General features: G+C 36.1%; 1 protein-coding gene across 3 annotated transcripts in view; it reads left to right on the forward strand.

Annotated features, from left to right (window-relative positions):
• The window catches only part of SMC6 (structural maintenance of chromosomes 6), a 40,932-nt gene extending 13,912 nt beyond the window's left edge, over positions 1–27,020 (forward strand). For all 3 annotated transcript variants that reach the window (XM_048297205.1, XM_048297208.1, XM_048297207.1), the window contains exons 6-28: positions 482–618; positions 1,175–1,236; positions 2,095–2,175; positions 3,910–4,011; positions 4,202–4,321; positions 4,411–4,506; positions 5,643–5,789; positions 6,154–6,242; positions 6,737–6,901; positions 7,613–7,791; positions 8,793–8,994; positions 9,114–9,228; positions 10,575–10,735; positions 11,731–11,866; positions 12,770–12,850; positions 13,524–13,694; positions 16,313–16,450; positions 17,201–17,346; positions 18,037–18,162; positions 20,457–20,562; positions 22,400–22,552; positions 24,249–24,346; positions 25,671–27,020. In XM_048297205.1, coding sequence (XP_048153162.1) covers positions 482–618; positions 1,175–1,236; positions 2,095–2,175; positions 3,910–4,011; positions 4,202–4,321; positions 4,411–4,506; positions 5,643–5,789; positions 6,154–6,242; positions 6,737–6,901; positions 7,613–7,791; positions 8,793–8,994; positions 9,114–9,228; positions 10,575–10,735; positions 11,731–11,866; positions 12,770–12,850; positions 13,524–13,694; positions 16,313–16,450; positions 17,201–17,346; positions 18,037–18,162; positions 20,457–20,562; positions 22,400–22,552; positions 24,249–24,346; positions 25,671–25,779 — 2,920 coding nt within the window. In that variant the 3' untranslated portion in view covers positions 25,780–27,020. The remainder of the gene's footprint in view (positions 1–481; positions 619–1,174; positions 1,237–2,094; positions 2,176–3,909; positions 4,012–4,201; positions 4,322–4,410; positions 4,507–5,642; positions 5,790–6,153; positions 6,243–6,736; positions 6,902–7,612; positions 7,792–8,792; positions 8,995–9,113; positions 9,229–10,574; positions 10,736–11,730; positions 11,867–12,769; positions 12,851–13,523; positions 13,695–16,312; positions 16,451–17,200; positions 17,347–18,036; positions 18,163–20,456; positions 20,563–22,399; positions 22,553–24,248; positions 24,347–25,670) is intronic.

Consider the following 27,020-nt stretch of genomic DNA (forward strand, 5'->3'; position numbering starts at 1 on the left):
ACATGGCCCAGCAAGGGACCAGTTGCCATTTTGTGTTTGTCAGGAAACCATGCCAGGCGCTGTCTTGGGGAAGCATTTTTGTTTGTTTGGTGGTGAATACCCTTCTGTGGGTAAAGCACTCTGTTTTGTACACTCTTATTAATATTGTTTTGGTTTTGAGATTTTGCAGTAAATTGTGATTCCTTTTTATAATCTCTCCTATTGATTCCTCCACTGTGGGAAGGGGGTGGAGAAAAAAAGGTAGCTTGAGTGGGTTTACTTTTCCTGCTGGGTTTTAAACCAGCAAAGTTTCTAATGCTGTTTTGGCTCAAACCAGATAAATATGTGTTCTTCTGACTGGTACAATGACTGACTTGCATTTGTGACCTTTAGGACACATGACAATTTGTATGGAAAATTAAAACGTTCTGATTTTTGTTGTTGTTTATAGATTTGAAATTAATTTCAGTTGTCTTTTTTATTATTTTTTGGTTTTTTTTAGTTCTGCAGATATTTCCATAACTTTGCGGAACCAAGGTAGAGATGCATTTAAACCAGAATCGTATGGTGCCTCTATTACTGTGAATCAGCACATTAATCAGGATGGAAGCAGAACTTACAAACTGAAAAGCAAATGTGGTTGGTGATAGTTTGCTTTGTTCTCAGTCTTAGAAGTTCTCTAAACGTGTTCATGGCTTTGAATGCCTTGGTGTTAGTAAAGTAATTTCATAAAATCATTCAAGGATGATGATGATGTCCATTTTTTTGTCTTTATCCCAGACTAAGAACATTTTAGTATGTCAAAAGCATTATGTATTTATTGATATGTATTATTTAGCATGTCAGGTTTTACATTATGTATTTGTTTTTACAAAAATCTGCTTGTGTGATGAGGCTGAACATAGTTTTTAGTCTTTTTTGAGGTTTATTGAATTTGCTGATAGGTCTAAATTCTGTCACAGGGGGTTTATGAGTCAAAGAAGGACTTCAATTAGAAGTCTTCATGTTCAAATGCAAATACATAGAAAAAATAATGAAGAAAACCTCTAACCAGTGTTTCTCATTTAGGACTAAGTCTGTTACAAAAATATTAATCTCATTTTTTACATTTTCCACATTGAACAAAAGAGTGGGGCACTGTATGTCTCTTTACTTTCAATCTATTGATATTTTTCCTTTCTTTTTTTACCACTAGGGGCCATAATTTCTTCAAAGAAAGAGGAACTCATAGGAATACTGGATCACTTTAATATACAGGTAGTTTTTGTAGTGTTTAAATTCTGTGCAATTTAAGAAGATATTGGCATGTGATATTATAATTTTTGAATTAAAAAGAAATGTGCCATTCCTTAAAGGAGAGAGTTTTACCTCTTCTATGTTATTTAAATCAAATGCATCAGCAAAAGGAAAATTGAAATTTGTACCTCATACAATGCAGAATAGGATTCTGTCCCAGACAGATAAGTGTTTGCTGTCATCTGTGAGCTGTGAGTCGTGTGTCCTGTTGATAAAAGTCTTGACATATATAGGTTTCTTTTTTATCTGGAGAGTTTTTTCTGCTCATTATTTCAGGTCTAGCTGTTTCAGAAATTTGAATGTGATTTTACTACTGAGTGATCAATAAAAGATCAGGTAGTGCATGTGAAGTTTAAAATATTCAACATACTTAGAATGTCAAATAATATAAACTTCGGTTAGTATGTATTGATTTTATTTTGTGACAATGTCTGTAAGAATATATGGGTCAATTCATTGCATTTATTGCCATACTTTGATACAACAAGAATTTCTAATGCTGATTTTTTAAAATAAATGGAACTTACAGGTACTGTTTTTATAGAAGTCACATATCCTCTTGGAAGCAGTTCTTTAGTTGTCCTTGCTGTGGTTCTATTATGTAGTTGATATAATTGGATTTTTAAATTTTCTGTTTGTTACTGGTTTTGTTTGTTATGTTTTGGTTTTTTTGAAGATGGGAGAGAATTAGAAAGTTTGATTTCTGAACCTTAGCTTATTACTAAGTTGCAAGACTGGAAAAGAGTGCTTACTTTCATGGATTTGCAGTTACATGATAAGTTGTAATTAAAATAAAATGAAAATGATTTCTTTTTGCAGGTAGATAATCCTGTGTCTGTTTTAACCCAAGAGATGAGTAAACAGTTTTTACAGACTAAAAATGAAGGTGACAAGTACAAGGTAAGAAAAACAATTTAACATAGAAAACATGAAAGTACTGATTTTTAGGGTATTTGGAAAAAAAAATTCAAATTCCTTAATTTTAATAACCTGTTTTAGGCTAACTCAAGTAAGCAGCTAAATACTGCACAACCACATGCTCACTTCCCTTCTGTGCTGCCCCCAAGCTTGGGATGGGTGAATGGGAAATGAAGAGTAAAAGTAAAAAAAAAATTAGAGGAATGAGATAAAAATTGTTTAAAAACTGAAGGGAAACTGGAAGGAGGGAGAAAGAAAGTGAAACTAAGTAAGAGATGCAAAGGCAATCACTCACCACCTCCATTGCTGGACTGACACCCAACCAGTTCCAAAGAAAAAGGTGGCTAATCCCCCTAAACCCTCTCTTCCCTGTTTTTATTTCTGAGCATGACTCTGCTGGTTTGGGCTGGGTTAGAGTAAATTTTCTTCATGGCAGCTTATATAGGGTTATGTTATGTATTTGTGCTGAAAACAGTATTGATAATGTGGAGATATTTTCATTACTGCGGGGTTTGTAACTGCTGAGCAGGGCTTACACAGAGTCAAGGCTTTTTCTGCTTCTTTTTCCACCCCACCATCAAGGAGACTGGGGGTGCACAGGGAGCTGGGAGGGGTCACATCCAGGACAGATGACCCCAACTGACAGAAGGGTATCCCAGTCCATATGGCATCATGCTCAGCATATAGAGCTGGGGGAAAAAGAAGGAATTTGGGGACTTCTTGAGTGATGCATTTGTCTTCCTAAGTCACTGTTAGGCATGATGAGGCCCTGCTTTCCTGGGGATGGCTGAACACCTGCCTGCCCCGGGAAGTGATGAATGAATTCCTTGTTTTGCTTGGCTTGTGTGTGCTGCTTTTGCTTTATTAAACTTTTTATCTCAACCCATGTGTTTTCTTGCTTTTACTTTTCTGATTCTCTTCCCCATCTGTTAAAATCCAGTTTTAAGGTTCTTAGAAATGCCTCTGCCCAAATTAAGGTGCAAACGAGACCATATGCCAGTGACAATAGTAAGGGTTTTATTTGATGGTAAATATGAGAGAGAGAGAGACAGAAAGAAAGAAAGACAGAAAGAAAGAAAGAAAAGAAAGAAAGAAAGAAAAAGAAAGAAAGAAAGAAAGAAAGAAAAAGAAAGGAAAGAAAAGAAAAGAAAGAAGGAAAAGAAAGAAAGAAAAGAAAGAAAGAAAGAAAGAAAAAGAAAGAAGTAGAAAATTGGTGGGGGTGACAGAAAGAGTGACAGGGACAGAATAAGGAAACTATCACCACTCCGTGGATCCCAACGATGTTGGTTGCTCCTCTCCAGCTGGTCTCTCGGTGGTGAAGGTCCCCCCAGAAGGCACAGAGTCCCACGGGTGTACATGCTCAGGCTGGGTGGGCATGTCCGGCCATGTCCCCCTGGGGTGGGGGTCAGTCTCTCACAGCAGACTCTGGGTCAGACATTTTAAGTTCCTGGGAGCAGAGAGTGTTTCTGATAAGCTGGAGAGAAGCAGAGCCCAGCTTCTGTTTGTCAAGGCTGGGGCCTAACACACATTTCAAATATCATATTGTGGCCCAAGGAGGGGGTGGAAGTTGTACCACCACAACCTGACCAGTTTTTCACTTTGGGTATCATTCAGCATGCAGAGATGTTGGGATGAATGGTCTTTCTGTCATAATTATTCAAAGTCCACTTAGATAAGGTGCTAATCTCACATCTGCATCTTTTTATTCCTTTTTAGTTTTTTATGAAGGCAACTCAGCTGGAACAAATGAAAGAAGATTATTCATTTATTGGGAAAACTAAAAAAAATACCCGTGTTCAGATAGAACAAGGGGAAGAGGTATGTAAAAATTTAAGTAATTCTTAAAACAGATCTGAGCACTGAAGGAAGTATAGGAGTTAAATGGCATAGTTTTGGTTTTATTAAGTCTCAGTGGCATTAAATTTCAAAAAACCCAAATCTTTCCAAAATTTCATATTTTATCGCAGCTTTTTGCAGTAATGATTGAACCCCTGTTTTCTTTTTTAAGCGTCTTGAAGAACTTAAGCAGGTTTATTTGGAAAAGAAGGAAATTTTCAAAAGCATTGCATTCGTGAATGACATGCAAAGTCGTCTCAAAGATTTGAAACATCAGATGGCGTGGGCAGTGGTAAATGTCTTACTAAAATGTGTTTGTTCATATGAAATGTACTTCATTCCCAGTCTGCTGTGGACATGCTAATATAGGCTTCTCTTTAGGTGAGTGAGATGGAAAAAGAAATAGAGCTGCTTAAAGAAGGTGTCAGAGCTGAAGAAGGAAATACAGAGTTCCTTCAGAAGGTAGAAGAATGGCAGGTATGTATATGGGCTAAACTATGTATCGCTCTAGTTGTAGTCACCTCCCAAGTCAGAGCTCTGTCGTGTAGGTTTTCTTGGGTATCATTGACTTTAGAAAAGATCAATAATTTCAGCAGACCTCTGGAAGTTTTGGGATAGTTCTTAGGACTTCTGTAGGTAGCAAGAAAGAATAATTTTGTCATACATTCAGAGTTGCATATGAAAGATTTTTTGCAGAGTAACGGTCATCATTATTTTGAATCTAGACTCATAGAATAGTTTGGGTTGGAGGAGGCCTTAAAGTCATCCAGTTCCAACCTCCCTGATGTGGGCAGGGACACCTTCCACTGGATCAGACTGCTCAAAGCCCCATCCCACCTGGCACTGAACACTCCCAGGGGTGAGGAGGCATCAACAGCTTCTCTGGGCAACCTGTGCCAGTGCCTCACCACCCTCACAGGAAAGAATTCATTCCATGTATCTAACCTAATTTCCTCTCTTTCAGTTTAAACCCATTATTCCCTGTCCTATCAGCACAGATAATGAAGAGTCCCTCTCCAGCTTCCTTGTAGGCTCCCCTTCAGATACTGGAAGGCTGCTGTGAGGTCTTTGTGCAACTTTCACTTCTCTAGGCTGAACAGCCCCAAAACTTTTCAATCCATTAAAACTCCTCCAAACTTCCTTTGTTAGCACTCATTTTTGTTTTTTAAAAAATGTTTTTATGGTTTTTTTTCTTTATTTTAAGAAATACTTGTTTTGCAATTGAGGCATTTTTGCTTTATGGTCAACATGTCTATGTAGAGGTGAAGGAACATTGTCCAGATGCTGATTTCACTTCTTTTGATATCGTGGTGCTTGGCCCTATTGTGTTAAGAGTCCTGTGTTTGAGTAAACATTGAGATAGAAAAAAAAGGTTGCTAATTCACAGATTTGGTAGTCTCTTGATTTCCCAAAAATGAACATTTATGAGTTTTCATCTTAGAATATCCATAGTGGCAGTGACTTGCTTTATTTTTTTAAACCCAACAAAACTCCAACAACTGAGACATGTCAGATGGATTCTTTTGAGAGATATTTGTCTTGTAACATTAAGAGGTTTTGGAGAAAATTTTGTTTTATTACTACTTGTGTATCATTTTGTTTTTTCACCAAAGGTAAAAGTGAATGAAGCAGAAAAAAAGTACAAAGCAATACAAGACAAATTGATAACCGTAAGTGAAGAAGCACAAGCCCTTCATCCTCAGTGTATTTCTTTGAAGGCTGAAGTGCAGGCAAAAAGAAAAGCAGTCAATGAAACTGAGGTAGGCAAAAAAAGCCTTTCAAAGTTCATACCAATTTAAGGCTTTAAACTTGTCCATGCTCTACCCATCTGTACTTCTACACCTGTATCTTGGCTTTTTGAGTCCATAGTGGAGTTCAAAACAAGTGCAATTTCCTGCCTGTCTGGAAGTAGTGTCTGTTCGAGGGCCTGGCATTTGTATCTTTACTTAGTTACTAAACAGTGTTAAGTTTAAGCTTAGGTTAAAGTAAATACATTTATGTAATTATTGTAAATCAAGTTATGTTTCTCTGGTTTGGTGCAGTTCAGTATTTGCTCAAAACTGTAGTTCTTTTGGAAATTATTTCTTCTATTTTTTAAACTAATGTATCCTATTTTCTTCATAGATAGTTTATAATCGTTCCAAAACAGAGTTAAAACGTCTGGGAAAAGACAATGAACAGCTATGTAAACGAATTGAAGAACTGAAAAGCTGGTAAATACAGATACAGTGATTATGGTGTATGTTTATTAAGGTGCAGGTAAAAAAGAAGTGAGCTTTTCTGATTAATGAGAAAACCTGCAGTAATAGAAAATACTTATTTAGTCTTTAGCAGGGCCAGTTAAATATTTGAATATTTCTGATCTGCATCTTTGCATACCAAGATTTTGGCTAGAATGTAAAGAGGCAATTGGGTAGCAAAAGTGCTTTTTTTTTTTTTTTTTTGTGTTAATAGACATTCTCTATCTTCCATGATAGTGCAAACCAAATATGTCTTAAACTAAATGCAATAGGAATGTAACTGGGAAGAGTTACATGTGATTAGAAAATTTTAAAAGAGAAAATAAAATGGGCATTATTTTTATGTAGATCTTGCAAGTTAACAGAATCTTAAATGTAACTGATGTGTAAATCTTCAAATAATAAAGTTCATGTCACTTGTAAATCATCAGTATGGTTTTAAAACATGGAAGTATGTTCTTTTCTAGTGCTAATCAGGTTTCAGAGCCTGAAAAATTGGAAAGACAAAGGAGAATTGCATACTTAAGGGAACAGTTAAAGGCATTCCATGATGAAGAAATAATGATTGATCAGCAGGTGGATCAGTTTCAGCAGGCTATATCTAAGTGTAGGGAAGAACATTCTAGACTCAAGTAAGTTGTGCTTTTTGAATGTAATTGTTTACCTCTGTTTCAGGTTAGAGAGAATCCCTTCTTGTATGTATCGCTTCTTATGTACCTGTGATCCCTGAGGTATTAGGCTCCAGTTTCTTTTTCACATGATAGAGAATAGATACACTTAGGAGTAATTATTGCTTCTATAGTTGAGGCAGATTCACAGAGGTTTTGAGGCAAAGTGGTTCAAATACCAATTTAGCCCATACCCAAGATAGAAAAACAAAGGACTCTGACTTTGATTTGGAAACCTGAACAATGATTACCAGAGGGGATTATGGCAATGTCATTTATTGTCTTAAAGAATGTGAGAATTCTTCCTTATTGCGCCTGATGTATTAGTTTAAATGCCTTTTATCAATTATTGTAACTAATGCTTACTGTGTGTTTTGTTGAAGATCTTGGAAGACAGTGAAATTGAAGCACATAATTAGAAATAAAATAAATTTACTATGATTTGTTAGAAATAAAGAAGTCTTGTAAAACTGTTGCAAAGTAGTAATTTTCTCTCTTGGATTTTTGTCTTACGTTTCTTGAAACTATAAAAGTATTGCATGTGTGTACCTAGCTTTTTATTGAACTACTGACATATCGATACACTATGCTATTAGTAACTGAAAAACAAGGCTTTATAATTATTTTAGTGCACTTAAGGCTCTATAACTACAGAAAAAAAATCTGTTATCTTAGGAGAGAAAACAGTGATGTGCAACAAGCACTGGATGCCAAGCAGAAACAGCTGAGAGACCTGAAAGACAGTAAAACAAATACTTTGAAAAGATTTGGACCCCATATACCAGCATTTCTTGAAGCAATTGAAATGGCCCATAAGCAAGGACGCTTTAAAAAGAAACCTCTTGGACCTTTAGGTAGGCATAACTGCTGAAACATATTTTCTCATGGGATTTTTTTGTATGGCTGCTAATGTAAATAGTGGTCTTTTAGGAAAACTTTGTTCTTTAAGGAGCTTCAGATGTACTTTTTTCTTCTGTACTTCCTGGACTATAGGTTTTATCCTGGTAGGTTATCTTTGTCATGCTACTGTCATGCACTCAGTAACGGGTACTGGCTTTCCCCATTTTCCAGCTGTTTTTGTTGAGGTATTTTACAATGGTAAACTTTCAGTGCATCCCTCTGACTCCCCCACACCCTCAAAGCATCAGACTACTGTGCTTTGACTGCTTGTTCCTCAAGCACTGTCCATGTCATGGACAGATTATGTTCGAAATGTCCAGTGGCTGACTTGTAGGTTTGTCAAACTTGAGATGTTTTGTGTGGGGCAACTCAAGACAGACCCAATTGAGATTTTCTTGGAAAGGTGGCTTTTATTTGTCTTTTGTCCAGCTCTGACAGTGGCTGCTATTTTCAGTTTGTGAATGGAAGGAAAGGTTTCAGCATATTCTGGATGTAAAGTACACAGCATTTACTGCAGGGTAAGAATGTGCCAACACATGCTACTGAAGACAGGTGATATAATGGAAATCTTCATGTCTGTTTTATTTTCAGTATAGTTGTTCCACTGCCTTCATCCTTAAAGAACTAAATTGTTGATAAGCTATCTTTGCCCTGATACAATTCTGCTAAGCTGCCGTAAAATTGGTACCCTAATGGAAGAAAATATAGGCCTCCAACCATGTGTAGGTGTCTCTAGGCAGAGAAATTACATGTTTGTGTTCTCAGGTCTGTTGTAGAGTCTTTTAACTTACAGTCAACTTCTTAATTTTTTTTCTACCTGTAAGAAAGGTTTACTTTAGACTCTTAGAAAAACCTGCAATACAACAAAACAAGAACCTTGAGTGGTAAAAGTGCTCTACTGAATGTTTTGTCATGGAACACAGCACCTAAAGCCTTGCCTCTTATGTTTATTTAGGTGCTTTGATTCATCCAAAAGATCCTGAACTGATCTTGGCTATCGAATCCTGTTTAAAAGGCCTACTTCAAGCATTTTGCTGTGATAATCATAGTGATGAAAGAACTCTTCAGTTTCTGATGTCAAAGTATTTTGCCCATGGACATAGACCTCAAATAATTGTAAATAAATTTCAGAATAAAATTTATGATACTAGTCAGAGGTAAGTTATGTTTTGAATTGTATTGCGTAGTCTTGATGGTTGAAAAGAACTATTTGTAAATTTTTTTGTTTTGGAGAATCTCATGTGAGTTTTATGAATGGTGTTTTTTTTTTCTTCAGAGCTGTTCGTCATCCAGAATTCCCATCAGTTCTGACAGCTTTGGAAATAGATGATCCAGTGGTTGCCAATTGTTTGATCGATATGAGGGGTATAGAAACAATCCTGCTGATTAAAGTAAGGCTTTATGCTCCCTGTTGATCTTTAAAGAAACATGTGGAGCATATATGACACCTTCAATGGTAGTGTCTGTAATGGATAAAAGAAATAGAGTGAGTTTCGCTCTGCTCTTTGCCCAATGTGTTTCAGGACCTTTCCTGTTTGTTTCTGGATTGTTTGCCACTACCTTTCTGGGCCTCTAGTGGTTTCGTTTCCCAGTCTAGATAGTCCATGTGTGTGTAATCAGCCTCCTGACTGCTGGCTCTCTCTCATGTCTCTGTTAATTGGTGGGTTCAGGATGTGTCAGTTTTGGGTAGTCTGGGTGTTAGCAAAATTTGCAAACAGCCCCTACCGGTCGTACCTAGCAGCTGGTAGCCAAGTTTTCTGACACTATCTGATTTCTGATCTTAATTGATTTTTGATTTTTTGTTAGTACTGAAGATACCAGCTCCTGCAGATAAGATTACAGGTAAAATGTTCAAAGATAAAAATAAGGTGTATATGTTTTTATACAGAGAAGGCAGGGTATTGTCTAAGCAAGCAGAACTAATGATGCTTACTTTTTGTGAATTTTATTTTTCTCCAAAATCTCTTGTTCCAGTTTATCCTCTGACATTCCTACTGGAAAGAGGCAGTTCATGCTCTGTCTAATCCAGAGCTGACTGTTTATCAAGCATGGCTGTCACTGAATGGGTTACATAACAGCTGAACTTCATAGGCTTTTCTCATGGCAGGAATGTCAGGATCGTTCTTCCCCCTCTGCCTGAACTAAGCAGTGATTTTCATAATGTTACTGTCTTTGAGCCCTACCTGAACAATTTCAACTGAATCTGAAAGAGGTATTCTGTGGAAAAATTGAAACTTTGGAATGGATAACATAGTTACCTTGGACAAAGCCACTTGTGACCACTTAGTCTGGCACTGTCAGTGTTGGGGGTTTTTTGCCAATATGTTTCCCTGAACTTTAACTGAATAGTGTTTGATGTACTTCATACCTTGCTTTGGAAGCTTGTTTCCTGTATGTTTATTCTGATTTTGACAGTTGAATATACCTGTGCATAGCAGCCTTCTGGTTAGTGATTTTTTTTCCGCAAGGCAAATTATAAGGGACTGATTAGACTACAGACTTCACAACTAAATGACCAACTAAACTTAGTGAGTTCTTGAGAACATAAGTGTCTTACACAACTAAGAAAAGTAGATTCTTGACATTATAGATAATTTTCACATTCTTTCATTACTGTATTTCTTTTCATTTAGAAATGGAATTATTTCTGGGTGAAAACAACCAGACAACTTTTGAATTCTTATCTTTAATTATGGTTGCTTTTCTGCTGGTATTATAAGGCCCTTGTGTTTTTCAGAATAGCCGTAAGGCTCGTGAAGTCATGCAGTGCAATCAGCCCCCAAAAAACTGCAGAGAAGCTTTCACTGCTGAAGGTGATCAAGTGTTTGAAAGACGCTATTACTCTTCCAGTTTTGTTAGACCCAGGTTCCTAAGTCAAGATGTTGAAGCAGAAATCAGGTTAGCATCTTGCAATGTTGTGTTTGTAAAAAGTGCACTTGTTGGCATGAATAGTGGAACTGCTTATTTGTCTAGTTGCATTTACACTACTCTAGTCTCTCAGTTTTCTTTCTGAGATTTACACTTCCTTTTTTGAGAACTCCAGAAAATCTCTTTAATTTCAGTGCCTTTCTGTGACAGGGACAAACTTTCATTGTATCTAGTTAGCTTGTGGCATGTAGATCTTAGTCACCAAGTAGGGATTTTCTGTGCTCAATGCTCGATGAAATCCAGCTACTTTCTTTTTTAGTTTATGCTTGGTGAAAAAGAGTATGGAGTCAAAGCTGTTTCTTTAAAAATACAATACTTGAACAGTGGTGTCATAGTTTACTGCAAGGGAAGCCTGACTATTCAAACCGAAGTTGTTAGCACACATCCTCCTCCTACTGGTTTCAAACTTTGCATCTGTATTTCCTCAGGCTTTTGATTTCATTCATGGTAGGTATCTCTGAGAATTCCCTCACCTTTTATAATTTTAGGGCTTTTTTCTCTACTTGCTTTCAAAACGGCAGATAAAAAGCAAAATGCACTTCAAAGATTACAAACTTGAACTGTCACCAAGGAAATTCATGACAGTAGAATACGTTCATTTTGAGGCCCAGATTATATTAGAGACATACTAAGTAATTTTAGTATTAATAGCTGATAGTATAAACTGAATTGAATGTTAAAGTTTATTTCTATAAACTCAAAAGTTTTAAATATGTCAGTTAAGTGTACGTGGTTCATGTCAATATATAATGAACTTCACTCAAAGATTATTTTAACTTTCAAAGTGTTACAGGCATTCCATTACCAATTTTGCTATGGGGCAATGATGTAGGCTAGTTAAAAAGGAGTACATTTTTACCCTTTGTCTTGTCATGCATGTAATTTCTATTTGTGTATTTCTGTATGTGTGTCACAAATAATATCTGTGTAGTATGTAATATCTCAATATCACTTTGTTTATAAAGTCACTTGGATGGAGAAATTGAAAACAAAAGGGCACAGTTGACAGCATCTCAGCAACGTTTATATTCCATTGAAAATGAGATTAGGCAAAATGAAGATCATCTCTATGGTCATCGACGACACCAAAAACAGCTACAGGTAAAAATAGGTACAGTGTTAGTTTGTAGAAACTCCTCAGTCTTTCCCTATTTTACTTTGACTTCTGCAATCTGTTTGGAATGCCTGATAGTTTTTAATGTTTGTCCTTACTTTTGTTGTTTGCTTTCGTGTTATTTATTTTTGTAGTATACTCTTACAATTGAGGACAGAATGATAGAGACCACATCAATCCTAGCATATGCTGTTGTTTCTCTTTGGTATCTTTCTCTCACCTTGTGCTAAATCTTACTAATTTCTACTGCTTTTTTTGACACTAGTAGTAAGTTGTTGCACAGAAGAGACACTTGCATCATGAAATGCTTTCCCTCCTTTATTTCTGTTGAGCCTTGCCTCTTCACTCCCAGAATCTTGTTTATCTTCATGCTCTTCCTGTATATTCTTAACCAATCTTGATATGCTGAATATTTCTTCGTTAAGTATTCTTAATTTCTTTATAAACCACTTTACAACTGTTAGCCTCCTTTCTGTGGTCTCTGGTATATATATTTGTGGTGGGCAGTGGTGCTCCAGGTAGACAGGGTAAGCTAATACATGCTATATAAGGTTATATTCAGTCAATTACAAGTAAGAAGCAGCAAAAAACCTGGCATGTGGTCTGAAATGCAGAAGATAAATATGAGAAGAAAAAATAAAATGTATTTTATTCAATTGACATTTCGAATGGAAATACAGCAACTTAATTCATTAAAGTGCATGACTTTCAGAGGAAGTTATAGCTTATGAAAATGAATTCCATAGGTGGGTGTGAAGAGTTGTGTCTCGTTAGTCATTAACAAAACTAAAAGATACAAGTATCTTCTTTCCTGTGATGACCTAAATGAGCAAATGTGAACTTTTCTCTTTAGTTAAGCTTCAGAACATGTATTTTCTTTTTCTTCTCAGATAAAAGTAAGAACAGCAAATGCAGAAATAGCAGATCTTGAAAACATAGAAGAACACCAGTCAGCAGACGTCCATATATTAGTAAGAATAGATTATCCAATTATGTCTAATCAGCATATGAAATAATGTCTTTTAATGTTAGCAATGTTTTGAAATAAGCAAAGTTGAATAGTGAAGAATGTAACACTATCCATAATTCTAAACATTTCTGTAAATGGAATGATTTTATTTATTTGTAGTGTTTATTTATTTGTATTTGATTTAATTAGTGATTTAAGTGATTTAAAAAAATTTTCCCCAGGTTTTGCAATATTTTTCTTTTTGAATCAGAAAGTATTTATGATGATAATTCATTAGGAATGGTGTCATTTTCTAGGAGACAACCACAATCCACTTATTCTTCCTGAATTCCATTGTGTATTGGATGTATATGGGCCACAAATCCAGAGGGAAGTTACCTTGTTCTTTTTCAGTCTTTTCATCACAACTCCCAAATAAAATCCTCTTAATTTTCAGTCACATAAATATGAAGTTTCACTTTTATTTTGCAGTTTGATTTAGATCCTACAAGATCTATCAGTCTCTTCCTTTGGGCTTTAGTGACAATTACATTGAGCTGCTCCTATTCTTACTAGAGTTATAGAGTACTTCATGTAATACCGTACCCTAACAGTGATAGTAAAACAAAAATCTGGTACAGTAGTTTACAAATGTGTCTCCTTTTATTATTCTTAACTTTAATACATTTTGACAGCAAGATGAAGTTGAAGAAAATAAGAGTAGGATGGAATCTGTAAAACAAGACATGCAGCTGCAAAGCAGAAAAATGGAAGAACTGGAAAATAGTCTCCAAGCAGCTGAAAAACAATTAGAAGAAGTGAAAGAAAAAATTCATCAAGTAGAAGAAATTGCTGGCCCAATTAAGGTAACAATAATTTCATATTGTATTTTTGATTTGTTTCATTTGTGTGTCAAGGTGAATGAGGTTAAGAAGAGGTGAGGCAGGAGAAAGGAACTTGCTGTTTCCTGATACACTTAAGGTCTACCTATAAAATGGAAATGGAGAATTTCATCTAATGCATATTGGAAAATAAGCTTGGCAATATTTTGAAGGTGATATTGATTGTTAAGTGTAGTCACTGTAGTATTTTATGTTTAAAGAGAGTTCATCTCCAGGTATCTTTAGTCATGGACTGAAAAGGAAGGAAAAACAGTTTCCTTTACTTTCCTTTCTCGTGCATCACATTTGTTGTTTTTACTTGTTTGTTTCTAAGAAACCTTGGCTAAGAATGTTCATAACTGTTCATTTCTCAAAATAGCATTTGAAGTTCTATATGAAGTGGTTGTTATTCTATGAAGTTACGTAATCACAGAAGGTACCAGTACGTAGTTTTAATTATTCAAGACTACAAAAGGCACCTGGAAATGGCAGAGAAATAGCAAGACTTAAGATAAATAGCAGAATGGTGACATGCAAAATTTGGTATTGGCAAAAGGAAGACAGTCTCACATTGGCAAGAAGAACTCATAGTTTGAACATAGAAAACAGAAATAAGAGTCCAGGATGTTTATAGTATTGTAAACTTCTAGAATGATGAAATGAAGAAAAAAGATATGGGAATCTCTTACATGTCTCACTTAAACTGTATATTGCTATGTAGTCAGCCCAAACTAAAAGAGCAAACAAAAAGAGTAATTAAATAGGTCAGGAAAGCAACAGATGAATGTGTTAGTTCTAATGTATCTTATATGGAAGTTCTAGAGATAATTATCTATTTTAAAACAACCACTGTGCAAGGAAAGAGAATAGATTATTCAGAATATGAAAACATTATTGCTTGTTATTTAGAGTACTGAACACAATCGAGGGCAGCACTGAAATTTCTGCAAAGGTTTTAAATCAGATGTGTTAAGTGTTCTACAGTTGTTTAATGAGCTGCTGATACACATCAATTTGTGGTTTTAATATAGGACTAGAAAAAAGTAAGAGCATCTGTTACTGTTGGTGATTTTTGGTTTTCTTGTTTGTTGTTTTGGGGGTTTTGAGGTTTTTTTTGTTGGGTTTTTTTCTGTTTGATTTGGTGGTTTTTATTTTCCTTTGTTGATAATGCCTTTTCCTGGTCTTAAAATCAAGAGGCATACACGGTTAGACGGGGAAAAGAGATTTTACCTTGGTATTTATTTTTAAGGATCCTTAGGTGTACACGTCCAGGTCATATGCATCGAGATGCACCCCGCCGAGTCTATCTCTCTCTTTCCCTGTGTCTCTGTGTCTCTCTTCCTCCCCCCCAACATTGGGTATAACATTATAGGTTTTACTAATTAGCATATCTATCAAAGATTCCCCAATGAGAGGCTCAAGTGAGCCCCCCCTCCCCAAGGAACCTTCCCCTGGATGGTTCTATCTTGGTTTACAGAATATGTTCTGGAGAGGACCTTGGGGTCTGGGGCACACTGATCCCTAGCTACGAAGCTTCTAAAATGTTTAGTCTCTTAGCTTGACAAACAAGTCCAAGAATGTAGGCAAAAAGCACCAGGAATACAGAAGTTGTAAAAGGTATAACAGGTATAAAAGAAAAGGCAAAAATCTTCATGGCATCATTTAGACAAGCCATCTAGTTGACAGGGATGAGGAAGAAAATTATGTCCTAATTCGTGTCATTCTTTATACCTCTTTGCTTCTCTGGAAAGATACATCACTTCAATACTATCAATACTTACATAGTATAGAGATTGGTGGTGAAGGGTCTGGAGCACAATTCCTGTGAGGAGCAGCTGAGGGAGCTGGAGCTGTTTAGCCTGGAGAAAAGGAGGCTCAATGGGGGTCTTACCAGTCTCTACAACTACCTGAAAAGAGGTTGTAGTAAGGTTAGGGCTTAGTCTCTTCTCCCAGACGACAAGAGACAGGAGGAGAGGAAATGGCTTCAAATTGCACCAGAGGAGGTTTAGTTTAGATATTGGGAAAAAAAAAATTCATGGAAAGGGTTGTAAACCATTGGAACAAACTTCCCAGGCAAGTGGTTTTATCACCATCCCTGGAAGCATTCAAAAAATGTATGGGTGTTGTACTGGAGGACATGGTTTAGTGGTGTATATGGTGGTGGTGTTGGGTTGATGGTTGGACTTAATGTTCTTAAAGGTCTGTTCCAACCTATGATTTTATATTATAGGTATAGCAGACACTGAATTTTCACACAGAAATGCAGTTCTGGCTGATGTCACACAGGCATCAGAAGTTCCAGATAGAATGTAGTGTAAAAAGTAAATGCAGTTTTCTGAGCTTTAGGAGAAAGCATAGCTTTTTTTTAAAAATGAAAATATCACCTCAGGATATAATTCCTAAAATGATTGCATGTATTTATTTCTTGTCAGAATTGAGCATAGACTTTCTCAATAAACTGCTGTTAAGAATCCCAGACTCTAGGAGGATTAGTGTTACTGAAAGCAAGCTAAGTTAGAGCAACCTGTGGTATGTCAGTAAACACTAGAGAGATTCTCAGGAATCCACCCCAACCAGCTCACATCGTGATTTGTTCCAAACAGGCTGAATTAAACCAGGCTGAGTCAGAAGTGGAAAACAGTAAACGGCGTTTGCAGCACTATGAAGACAAACAGAGAGAGCACGTGGCTTGCATAAATAAGCACAAAGATTTGCTAGTTGCCAAAGGAAATGAATTAGAGGTACGTGTGGTGGAGGTTTTTTTTAGCTATTGAAGTCAGATGGTCCTGATTCTTCTAATATTTAATAATAATTCATTCCACTTGTATAACATACAGACCGTATTAATATACTCAGCTACAGTGAGTATTCTCTCAGCTGTGTTTGACTATGTAAAGCAAGTAAAGTAATTTTGTGTAAGTGAATTGAGGCCTCTTTTTTTCTGACAGGACACCATTTCTGTCTTGACAGATAAATTAGGGTTCATCCATCTAGGACCATTTCTTCCATCTTTTGCAATGAGAAAATTAAAATCAGTTGAAATTTTGGGTTTAAGCTAAATTGAACAATATTGTTTTGGTTTCTTGGATGGTAGGTTTTTCCTTGTACAGACCCCATATCTGATCTTTTGAAGACTTACCCAATCAAGCTTTATTAACCAGCTCTGAAATCACATCTGCAAAGACTTTTGGAAGACTGCCCTATTTAAATATGGTGATTTTGGTTCCTTATTTATCTGCGTTAGCTAAATAACTGTGATTGTATAAAAATCTTGAATATTTCAGTTCTTGGCACTGAAATAACTACCCATGTATAAGTGTTGTCAATAAAATTGTTAACTGGGTTTGCTGTAATGAAAACAGAAAGAACAACACAAAAATGCTGTTCTTGCTTGTAGTCCATGTTCTTCTGTAGCATAAAATATTTGTTGTGAAGACTAAACAGATTTTTTAAAAATATGACAATTCTTTGAGTTTCAAACATTCCTTTAGGAAAAAATGGCAAAAGCAAGGCAAATCTTCTCAGAGCGCATCATGGTCACCAGAACTGTTAAAAGTCTCGATGCAGAAATGAATCGCTTGAGAGAGAAGATAAATTCAGAAAGCAGTCACCGTGGAAACAGAGAAGAAATAATACAGTAAGTCATCTTTACTGTCTAAAACAGTTCAGGTAGGTTGGGAAAGAGAGGGGAAAGAAGAGTTTTCTTACTGACTCACTATGTATTTATGTGTGTTTTTAGTACTTAAGCTATGTATGAAGGTGTGGAAATGTGTTGTACTAATCCTCAGCCAACCAGTACTGAACAGATTTAGGAGTCCTGAAACACCTTCCAGTGATTTTAAGCAGCATCTGTGCTATGTATATGATGTTACCAATAATCAGATACTCTCTTGAAGTATCCCAGTTATGACTACACAAATTTAACTTGCCATTGTTTTGTGATGCATTGAGTATTAAGCATAATTCTAGTTTGAATAACTAATGCACAAGTTAGGCAGTTCCTTGAGGTTTTGACTTCAGTGGATGTCAAGGAAGCACTCCCCTCAGATATTTGTGAACATGGGGAACCCGGTCATTCATTCTCCTTGGTGAAAGAGTTTATTTTCAAAAGAATTATAAATAGAATTAAGATTTAATTTTTGTCCACATTTTAATTGTCAGCAGTGTCTTACTTGATTCATCAAATGCTTTTAGCTTTAACATAAATCATCACAAGAAAGTTTTCATTTGAATATTTTGATTATCAAAATTATTCTCAGCATTTACAACAATAGCTCAGTTTTAATGTAATGCATATGGCTCCTAACTTTTCTGTTAATTAAAACAGGCAATTTCGTTATGCAAGGGAAAGATACGAGGATGCAAGCAATAAAGTAAAGAATTTGAAGAGATTTATTGCAGTGCTGGATGAAGTAATGACAGAGAGGCTCAAAGTGTATCGTCAATTCTTAAGGTGGGTTTAAGGCTGTGTTCACAACAATCTTTTTAACTTAAGCTTGCTCCCAGTTTCAATATTACCATGCCTGGCAGTTTAGAGGCAGCCTGGACTGACAGCTGGAAAAGCAGTGTGGTGTATTTTGCTTCAACCCAAAGGCCTCAATTGTGTTGCCTTCATCCAAGGCAGTTGTGTTTGAGTGCTGGTTTTGGTCAGTAAAATACCAGCAACATACATGGACTTGAAATAATCTGGGCTGTTACTCATTTTAATTGATTATAATTAGTGGTGCTGAGCTCCTATAATTTCATTGTGGGCCAAATACTTTTCCTCCGCCCTATGATGAAAAAAATTTGAAGATCCTGATTCAGATTCTGTAATTCGACGTCTTCTTCTCCATTAGTGGGTGTACACCCCTTCTGTCTTGCTTCAGTCCCTTAGTATCCTATACCTATCCATGAAGATTTTGTTGTTGCCTTCCTTCAGAAGGACTGGTCTGTTTTCTATTGCAGCACTTTATTATTTCCTTTAACAGAAATTGCAGGATATTTTGATTGTCTCTGCTTTTTGTACTTTTTGATGTGCATTTGGGGGAGGTCCCAGTATGATCGTGACAAATGGTGATGATGAGGAGAATCCCAACCTTTGCAGATAGAAGTACAGATATAATAGTGGGCAAGATTTACCTTCCAAATCCAATGCTTGCCTTTTGGTTCCCACATATGTCACATTGAATCTTAGTCCTAGTGGCCAAGTTTAAGAATGAATTCCACCTTCGGACATGTTAAAGAACCATAGTTCTTTCTTGAAGGAACTGTCGTGTATGGTCTAGGATATGCTAGAATTGAGGAGGAGGGGGGTGGACAGAGAAATTAATACACAATATTCTTTAATTCCCAGAATCTAGTAAAGGCCATGCCAACTTGTTACTGTGCACTCCTAGTACTGAATAGGGAAGCAGTGGAATGTGGTAATTTTCTGTTGAGGCTCTGTAGAAAGCTCCCACTTGTTACAACCCACCCCAGAAGGCGAGGGTAGCCTAGGTTCTTGTTGATAGATCCCTTGGGGCACATTGGAGTGAAACAACACTGAATTGGTGTTTGTCTGTATATATCTCTATATATATATGTAGCATTTATTTTTAGAAAAATTTGGTTGCATGGCAAAAAACGGGTATATAGCCATTTTGGTTGTTGCAATCCATAGTATTATGACAACATAAAAGCATAAAAATATTGCTTAAGAAAATGTATAAGAAAGAGAAGGAAAGGATAAGAACAGGAAGATCACCCAACCCATAGGCTTTACAACAAGATTTGGTTTTTGCAACTTCAGTGTTGGTTGAAGCTGCTGTTACAGACTGGGTCTGTCAGATGGTGAAAGAAATGCCCAGAACACAGACTGTCTTGGGTTTATATTCACCCAGGCTCAGCTGGGAATGTCCAGATACCTCCCCTGGGGTGGGGAGTTTCAGACTGGATGATGTAGTGTTGTGGATCACAGGGCACTTTGGGAGTCTTTGACACCTTCTAGGATGATACAGCTGTCTATGATGTCAGTGCAGTTGAGTCCAGTATGGCCCATCAGCAGAGATTAACCGCCTTCAGGCTACTGTGGATGGCCCAGTACTTCTGGCAGGGAAGTAATCACAGCTGAGTTCACCTGAGTAAGGACAAAAAGACAGGACCCGCCTCCAGGATTTGCCTCTTTCCTTACCTCCTTCAACACCAGCTGTAGCCTGAGGTGGGCTGTGCTTGCCCTCTGGGTAGTTTGCACATCAGCAGCTTGGCCCCTGAATGTTTGAACCATCAGCATCTGAGTCTCTCTTCCAGTATCACTTGTGGATACATTCTTCTCCCCACACCGGGGTTGGCTGGACAATGTTATCCCCTTTATCTTATCTCAGGTTCCCATCACAGTTTGAATTCCTGTTAGTAGGTATACTTGGGCTTTGGTGGTCGCACATGAACAGCTGTTTCTCTGCAATTTGCTACAGTGGGCAAAAGTCCTTTCAGTGATTGTAGGAATGTTTAAACTGTTGACCATTTCAGTCTCTCATACCAATCTGTTAAAATAAAATTTTAGAAAATTCAAAGCTGTACATCTGGATTTCTTACATTCTTACTTTGTGTCAGTGATTCTCTCCAGTATGTTTAATGTCACCCACTTGAGAGCATAATTGATTTTGGGAGAATGTCGTTAGTGGAGCAGGGCTTAATACTTAATGATGTGGGACTGTTGATGAAAACCTGTTGTTGCTTTTTCATGTATTTTTAATCTTGCTGCCCTAATGTTTATTTGCTTGATTTAAGGAGCCTTTCTATGCAATGCAAACTCCATTTTGAGCACTTACTACGTGTTCGAGGTTGCTCTGGAAATATAATTTTTGATCACAAGAATGAGACACTTTCCATAACAGTAAGTTATTTTATATTACTTCAATTACCATAATACATAATGAATTATTATTTGTTTTAGTCTCAGATGCTAGAAATGCATTGCAAATGATAGAATAATTCCCTCTCCAAAATGTGATAGCTTAATTGTAGTGTTACAAATATTCTGATCAAGTAATCAATCATATAAAAGAGTTAGTTATGATTACAAGTAGAAAATTGTGAAGTATAAGGTATAGAAATGTTAGGAGTGTTGTGTTTGAAATATGCAACCACAAGAACCTCACCAAGAAGTTACTGGACTTCCTATGTTTTGGTCAAGACATTATGGAGACCATCATGCACACGTTATGCTGGTTGGAAACCCCCCTACCCTTCCTATCTTGGTTTGAATATCAAGGATTCCAATCGGTGGACCACAGTAGAGACGACCAATGATTGTTTTAGGATAAGAATATTGATGAAGTTATATGACTAACAAAACCAGTCATTGTAAAGGTTAAATTTAAGGAGCAGGCATATTATGCATAGTATGTAAAAGTACTTATGTAACAATGATTCAGAAGAAAAAGTATATAAAAATGGCTAGATTTCATCTGTTGAGCGGAACACATTGGAGGAGTTTCCAAAAGCCTGAACGAAGAAGTGTCTGCTTATTCACATCAAATCAGTGTTGGATAAGTTTCTTTTGTCCTGTTTGGTGACAGTAGGATGTTGTTGAAAACAAGGAAGAACAGAAACATTGCCATTTTAAATGGGCAGGTTGCTAGATTACAAAGAAAAAATGTGGGTTGTTGTTTTATGCCAATAATAAGAACTTAAGTAGTGAGTCATCCTAGTCAGTCTTTCAAAATAACTCACTCCTGTTTCATTGATAGGAAGTTCACCAGTATTTGTGTGATTGTATAGTGGCTCTAGCTGTTATTTGAACAACTTTATGCATGAAAGTTTCGATACGGTTTTTTTCTGTGTACCTTTTAACACACATCCCAAAAAGTTTTGTCATGGATTTATTAGCTTTTTTTCTGTGGGAGACTTCGTTTTAGGGATTAAGAGGAAAAATGTGCAGTGACAACATAAATACATGTTGCAGTCCTAACTAGACAGGTGAAGCACATGTATCTGAAGAACTAAATTCAGTCCATAAAATATCAAGTCATTACTTGACTTTATCAGAATATATATTTTTTTAACAGCTGATGTCTCAGGTATCTCACAGCAAGGATCTGTATTTAGTCAAGGAATGTAAGTTGTAAAAAGAAAACGGTTCCCTGCAAAAAAAGATCCCTCTTCAAAATAATCCTTATTTGCCTGCTTAACTTGTTAAAGGTAACGTAATTAGCAGGGCAAGAAAATGCCCAAGTTGCATGTTACAGAAGGAGTGCCACAAGATGTCATCATAATCAATGTAACCAAATGGCTGTTCACAATGTTTCATGTATTCCACATAAAAAAATCTCTTCCTCCTTTAAAATTCTGCTGTAAATCAATCACCTGCTTTTTTACTGTAGCTGGTAACCACTGGATTTTACTGTAATGTAACTACACTGGTTGACATTTATTAAACATCGTTTAAGAGCTATTGAAAATAGAGATTTGTATAACAAAACACTGAGAGAGTCATTCAATCTGTTCAGTGTGTATGACTGTGGTAGAGGAAGTTTCAGTCATCCTAGAAATGTGTTACTAAATGGTTAGGAGCCATTGCATTCCGGAATGGCAGTTGCAGTGAAATGCAGAAAATGGTTTTCAAGTGATCTCTATCTGTTCATTTCTAATGTGTTTGCTGTTAGAATTATGATTCTGTTAGTATGGCTTCATCTCAGATTTAAAAATTGCTCCAATATTTTTATTTCAAGGTTCAGCCTCGAGAAGAAGAAAAAGCTTCCCGTAGTGATCTGAGATCCCTATCAGGAGGTGAACGTTCCTTCTCCACAGTTTGTTTCATTCTTTCTCTGTGGAACATTTCTGAATCTCCTTTCAGATGCATGGATGAATTTGATGTCTACATGGTATAGTTTAAACTTAAAACTACGTCTCCCATTCTGATGTGTATAAATTAGTGAAATCGTTGGGTTGTTACTTGATTTGCTTAGATTTAAAACCACTGTAGTTAACTGTAAAGTATAAAAAGCCCCCAAACCAAAATCAAAATCCCCAAAACAAAATCTGTTAGGGATCTTGTTGACTTTGGTGACTTTTGAAGCTTACTTTGTTTCTGAAGTTGGTATGGAGAAATAGGAGCATTTCTGTTAATTTACGTGCTCAAACCTTTGTTCAGCACAAAAATAATAAATCAGCTATTACTGTGTTTGTCAGAGGTTGACTCTGCATATTGCTGTGACAGTCTGGGCTTGGCATGTGCTTTGATTTCTGCCAATTTTGAGATCAGTGTGGGGTTTTTTCAGAGCAAATGCAGCAATTGAGTTCACTGTTGCTACTCATTTTATAGAAACAGACTTCAGCTAGTAGCATGTTTCCAAGATGCTGAAATGCAGAATAATGAACAATAAATACTAAGGTTATCTAAAACTGATAAATAATACCTTTGTGTACAGCTTCCCTGTACAGGCCACTAAGCCATTCTGAAATTTATTTTCTTTTTTTTTTTAAGATTTATTTCCTACTTATTAATATGCAGGGTGGTACGAGTTTGAGAAAACATTTATTTCTATGAGACAAAGATTTGATACTGGCTTATTTAATTTTGCCTCACTGTCCCTTCCTCATCAATCATTTATTTGCTAGGATTCACCTAAAGGGAACAAAGATAATATAGTTTATATTAAAGAATTGCAAAAAGGACAGTAGGTAGTGAAGGTAGTGAAGCAGTCATTTTTCAGCCGACTTTCAAATCATAGATCCTCTTTTAAAAAAAGTTAGTTGTGAAGAAATTTACCCATCTTTCCTGAAAAGGGTGGATACTCAGAATTGTAGGCCTTGCAAAGAACTTGCATGCCATCTGTTCCATAAATAATTCCACACAATTTGTCTGTCCACCGCAGTGGCAGTAAGTGCAGCCTTACTGTCCACACGTTCTGTAGTTACTCTTGGCGTAATCACAGATCCCCACCACACGAGGACTCCACGGTGTATTTTTGTGGGAGATCTCTGGTTTCATGAGGAACACTGCACATCATCAGAACTTTGTTAGTCCTTGCTAATAAAAGCTTCCTGTTGCACATCCTTCTCAGTAAGCCTAATGTGTAAGGTTACATTCAAAATAGCAATAATGATAGTAACAGTAATAATCCTAATAAAAACAAGCTCCATGATATCATAGCAGAGGTTTCATGGAGCCCCGAAATTCTTTCAGGTGATTTTTGAGTCAGGATTTTACAGGAAACATTATTCTGCTAAAATAAGTTCATCTCAGCATACTCAGTAAAGAAGTACTGTATGTACATCAAAGCTGATAGAAAAACACTGTGAGTAGATGAGTGTGTGATTGCTCTGATAGGAGCCTTCCATTGCCCATGTATACTTAAAAGTACAGTTTAAGAACTTCCCAGACTATAATTTGTAGCCTTTAGAATTTAACTCTTATGTTTACCCAGTTTTTCTTAGCTTTTATTAGTATTATTTGGTTATTTTTCTGTAGCTAACCTTGACTGTATAGCAATTAATTCTGGTAGGTTTTCTAGAATCATATTTTCTAGTGTATTTATTGCTGTCAGTATCACTACCTGACAAATGTTTTGTCTTTAGGACATGGTTAACAGAAGAATTGCCATTGACATGATTCTGGAGAGGGCTGACTTTCAGAGGCATCGACAGTTCATTTTGTTCACCCCCCTGACCATGAGGTAATACTGTGTTTTATTTCAGGATACAAGAATTGCAAGGGAGTTCTCTTGCAAGGAGTGTAACTTGAAAAAGTTAAGTACGAGGAGAAAGAAATTCTGCTGTTTGTAGCAGTAGAACATAAACAATTAAGTAGTTAATTACTGATGGTTCTGTGAATTTAAAGGATTTTTTAAATAGGTTTTTTTTTACCCTTGCTTACATTATTGTAATTCAGTGGGACTTGAATCAGTTTATCTGAAATAAAACAACATTTTGAAATGTTTTATTTTGTTAAACAGGAGCTTCTTAGCTTAGAGCCCTGTATGTCCCTTTCCCCTTCCAAATATAACAAAAGACTTATAATTTTTTTCTATTAATGCTACAATACTTTCAAGGTGTTTGTCTTTTGAGTTGATTTTATTTTATTGATTTTAATATTGCCGATCTAGAGACTCATAACTTGCACCATTTTTTGAACATTTGATGTAGTGGTTCAAAATTCTTTCAAAACCCCCATATAAATCCCTGGTAGAGCCACTCCCAGCTTAAGGGGACAGTCATGTGTCTAACCTTGTGCAGCCAGCTCCTCTCTATTAACCCAGTAACCAGTGAAGTCTGAAGAGGGTAATTAAAGCAGTCTTCAAAATGAACTTGATTGATTTATTCCTAATTGTCTTCCCTCACTACAGTATATAAAAAGTAGAGTAGTGGTATCTGTTGTTACTTCAGTGGAAATGGTTCTGTGGAGATTTTCTGAAACCGATAAACATACAGGACTTTTTGTATGGCTACTGTTGAAAAATTTAATAATTCAAGTTCAGTTTGGTTTTGTTATATTGTTACATGTTTCATGTTCAGCAAACACTTAATTTAACAAAAATACGGGAGCAACTTCAGGAAAAATCCATTTAGGATAATCAGTGAAGAAGCCTGACTAAATGTGTGCTTAATAACTTTGCTCATTCTTAGTACATTGTGATTGATTACATGTGTGTATAGTGTGTGCTACTTCAGGATCTGTAAGGCAAGTCCTTATTTGTATTCCATCATATGTTCATTTGGAGGTTTTCATAAAAGAACATTTTCTCTAATTAAGGCTGTCTAATTGTTAGAAATCACATGATTGAAATGACTGCTTGTCTTTACCTCAAGCTTTTACTGAAGTCAGGGTCCAGGATCAGTTCAGTGAAGTCCAAACTTCGCCCCATGTTACTGTTTTTTAAGACTGTCAAAGGAAAAAGATGGAGTTATTCAAAGGAAAATATGTAATGTAAAGAATTAAATGGAAATACTAAAATTTGTGGAGAAGAAACACTGTTTAAATGATGCATCCTTTATTTTTAGTTCTCTGCCTATGAGTCCCCATATTCGAATCCTCCGCATGCCAGACCCTCCAAGAGACCAAAGAACATTGAATTTCCAAAATAGGAATAACAGAGATGAAGATCAATAAGTATCTCTGTATGAATATGGTATAATATTGAAGACAAATGTAGAATAATATGTGTAAAATTATTGCTTCCTGATGCTGAAAAAGATGATGATTTGTTAGATAGTCTCAGGAAGATATTTCTGTATTGTTATTAATAATTTTTTAAAGGATTACTGTGTGCACAGAACAAGAATAAGCACAGTTTGGATGAGGAGAAAATTTTGAATGTTCTGTTGATATTTTTAGCTACCAACTATAGAATTTTTTTATCTGTTACTCTGTTTTTTCTTCTTGAAAAATGAAATATATTTTGTATAACTATGAAGTAATATTTTAATAAACCGTTTGAACTAATACTTGTGGTAATGTTTTAGTGTCTCTACACACTTAAATTAGCATTAAGTTAAAAATATCTTCTTCCTAGCTATGCTTTATTTCTTAAATGTGTGCTAATTAATACATGCAGTAAAATGTGTTTCATTTATTTTCCAGTGAAACCACAGTAGCTGAACATGAGAAACTATTAGAACTTATAGTTTCATAATTAGAAAAGGGAAAAATTTATTTGTAGTATGTTATCTTGGTGGGAAAAAAAGTCCTTTCATTCCTTTCCTAAAGAGTATGAGTGTCTTTGGACATGAGCTTACAAAACCTAGCAAGCTGTGTCATTATAAACCTAGTTTCTTAGTTCCAGTAGACTAGTTCTTGCACACTCTTGAGTTCCAAGGTATAGAATAAGTCTCTAAATGTTCATTTTATTATGATAAACTAAATAGACACAAGTCTTTCCAATATATGGGAAGGAAGTAGAATAAGAATTTTGGGAAATAATATGGTAACTTTTGTACAGCATTGTAGCCCTGTGTTTTGTTGGGTCTCCCTGCCTTTCCTCCCCTCCCACATCTCCGGGGGACTAGAGCACTTAAACTTGATATATTTAGATATTGCAAGCATTTACTGGGGATAAGAGGGAGAAAGAAGAACCAGATTTTTCAAAGTCCCTCAAATTAACCTTTTTTTCTCTCCTGTTCTTTTTTTCTCCAGGAACTTGAAATTGTTGGCAGCTCTTCAAAAAAAATCATTTTTTAGAGTCCAGCTGCTTTTCTTTTTTGTTGTTGTTTTGGAGGATTTTTTATTGTTGTTTGATGTTACGCAGCTACAAAAGCCATTGAGACTACTCAGAGAAAAACATTCAGCAGTTTCTGCACTTTTTTAGTGAATAGAAGTTCCTCAATAAAACCTTATTACAGTGTAAGTTTTAA

This window comes from Corvus hawaiiensis, chromosome 3 (assembly GCF_020740725.1).
Source record: "Corvus hawaiiensis isolate bCorHaw1 chromosome 3, bCorHaw1.pri.cur, whole genome shotgun sequence".
Lineage (NCBI taxonomy): Eukaryota > Metazoa > Chordata > Aves > Passeriformes > Corvidae > Corvus > Corvus hawaiiensis.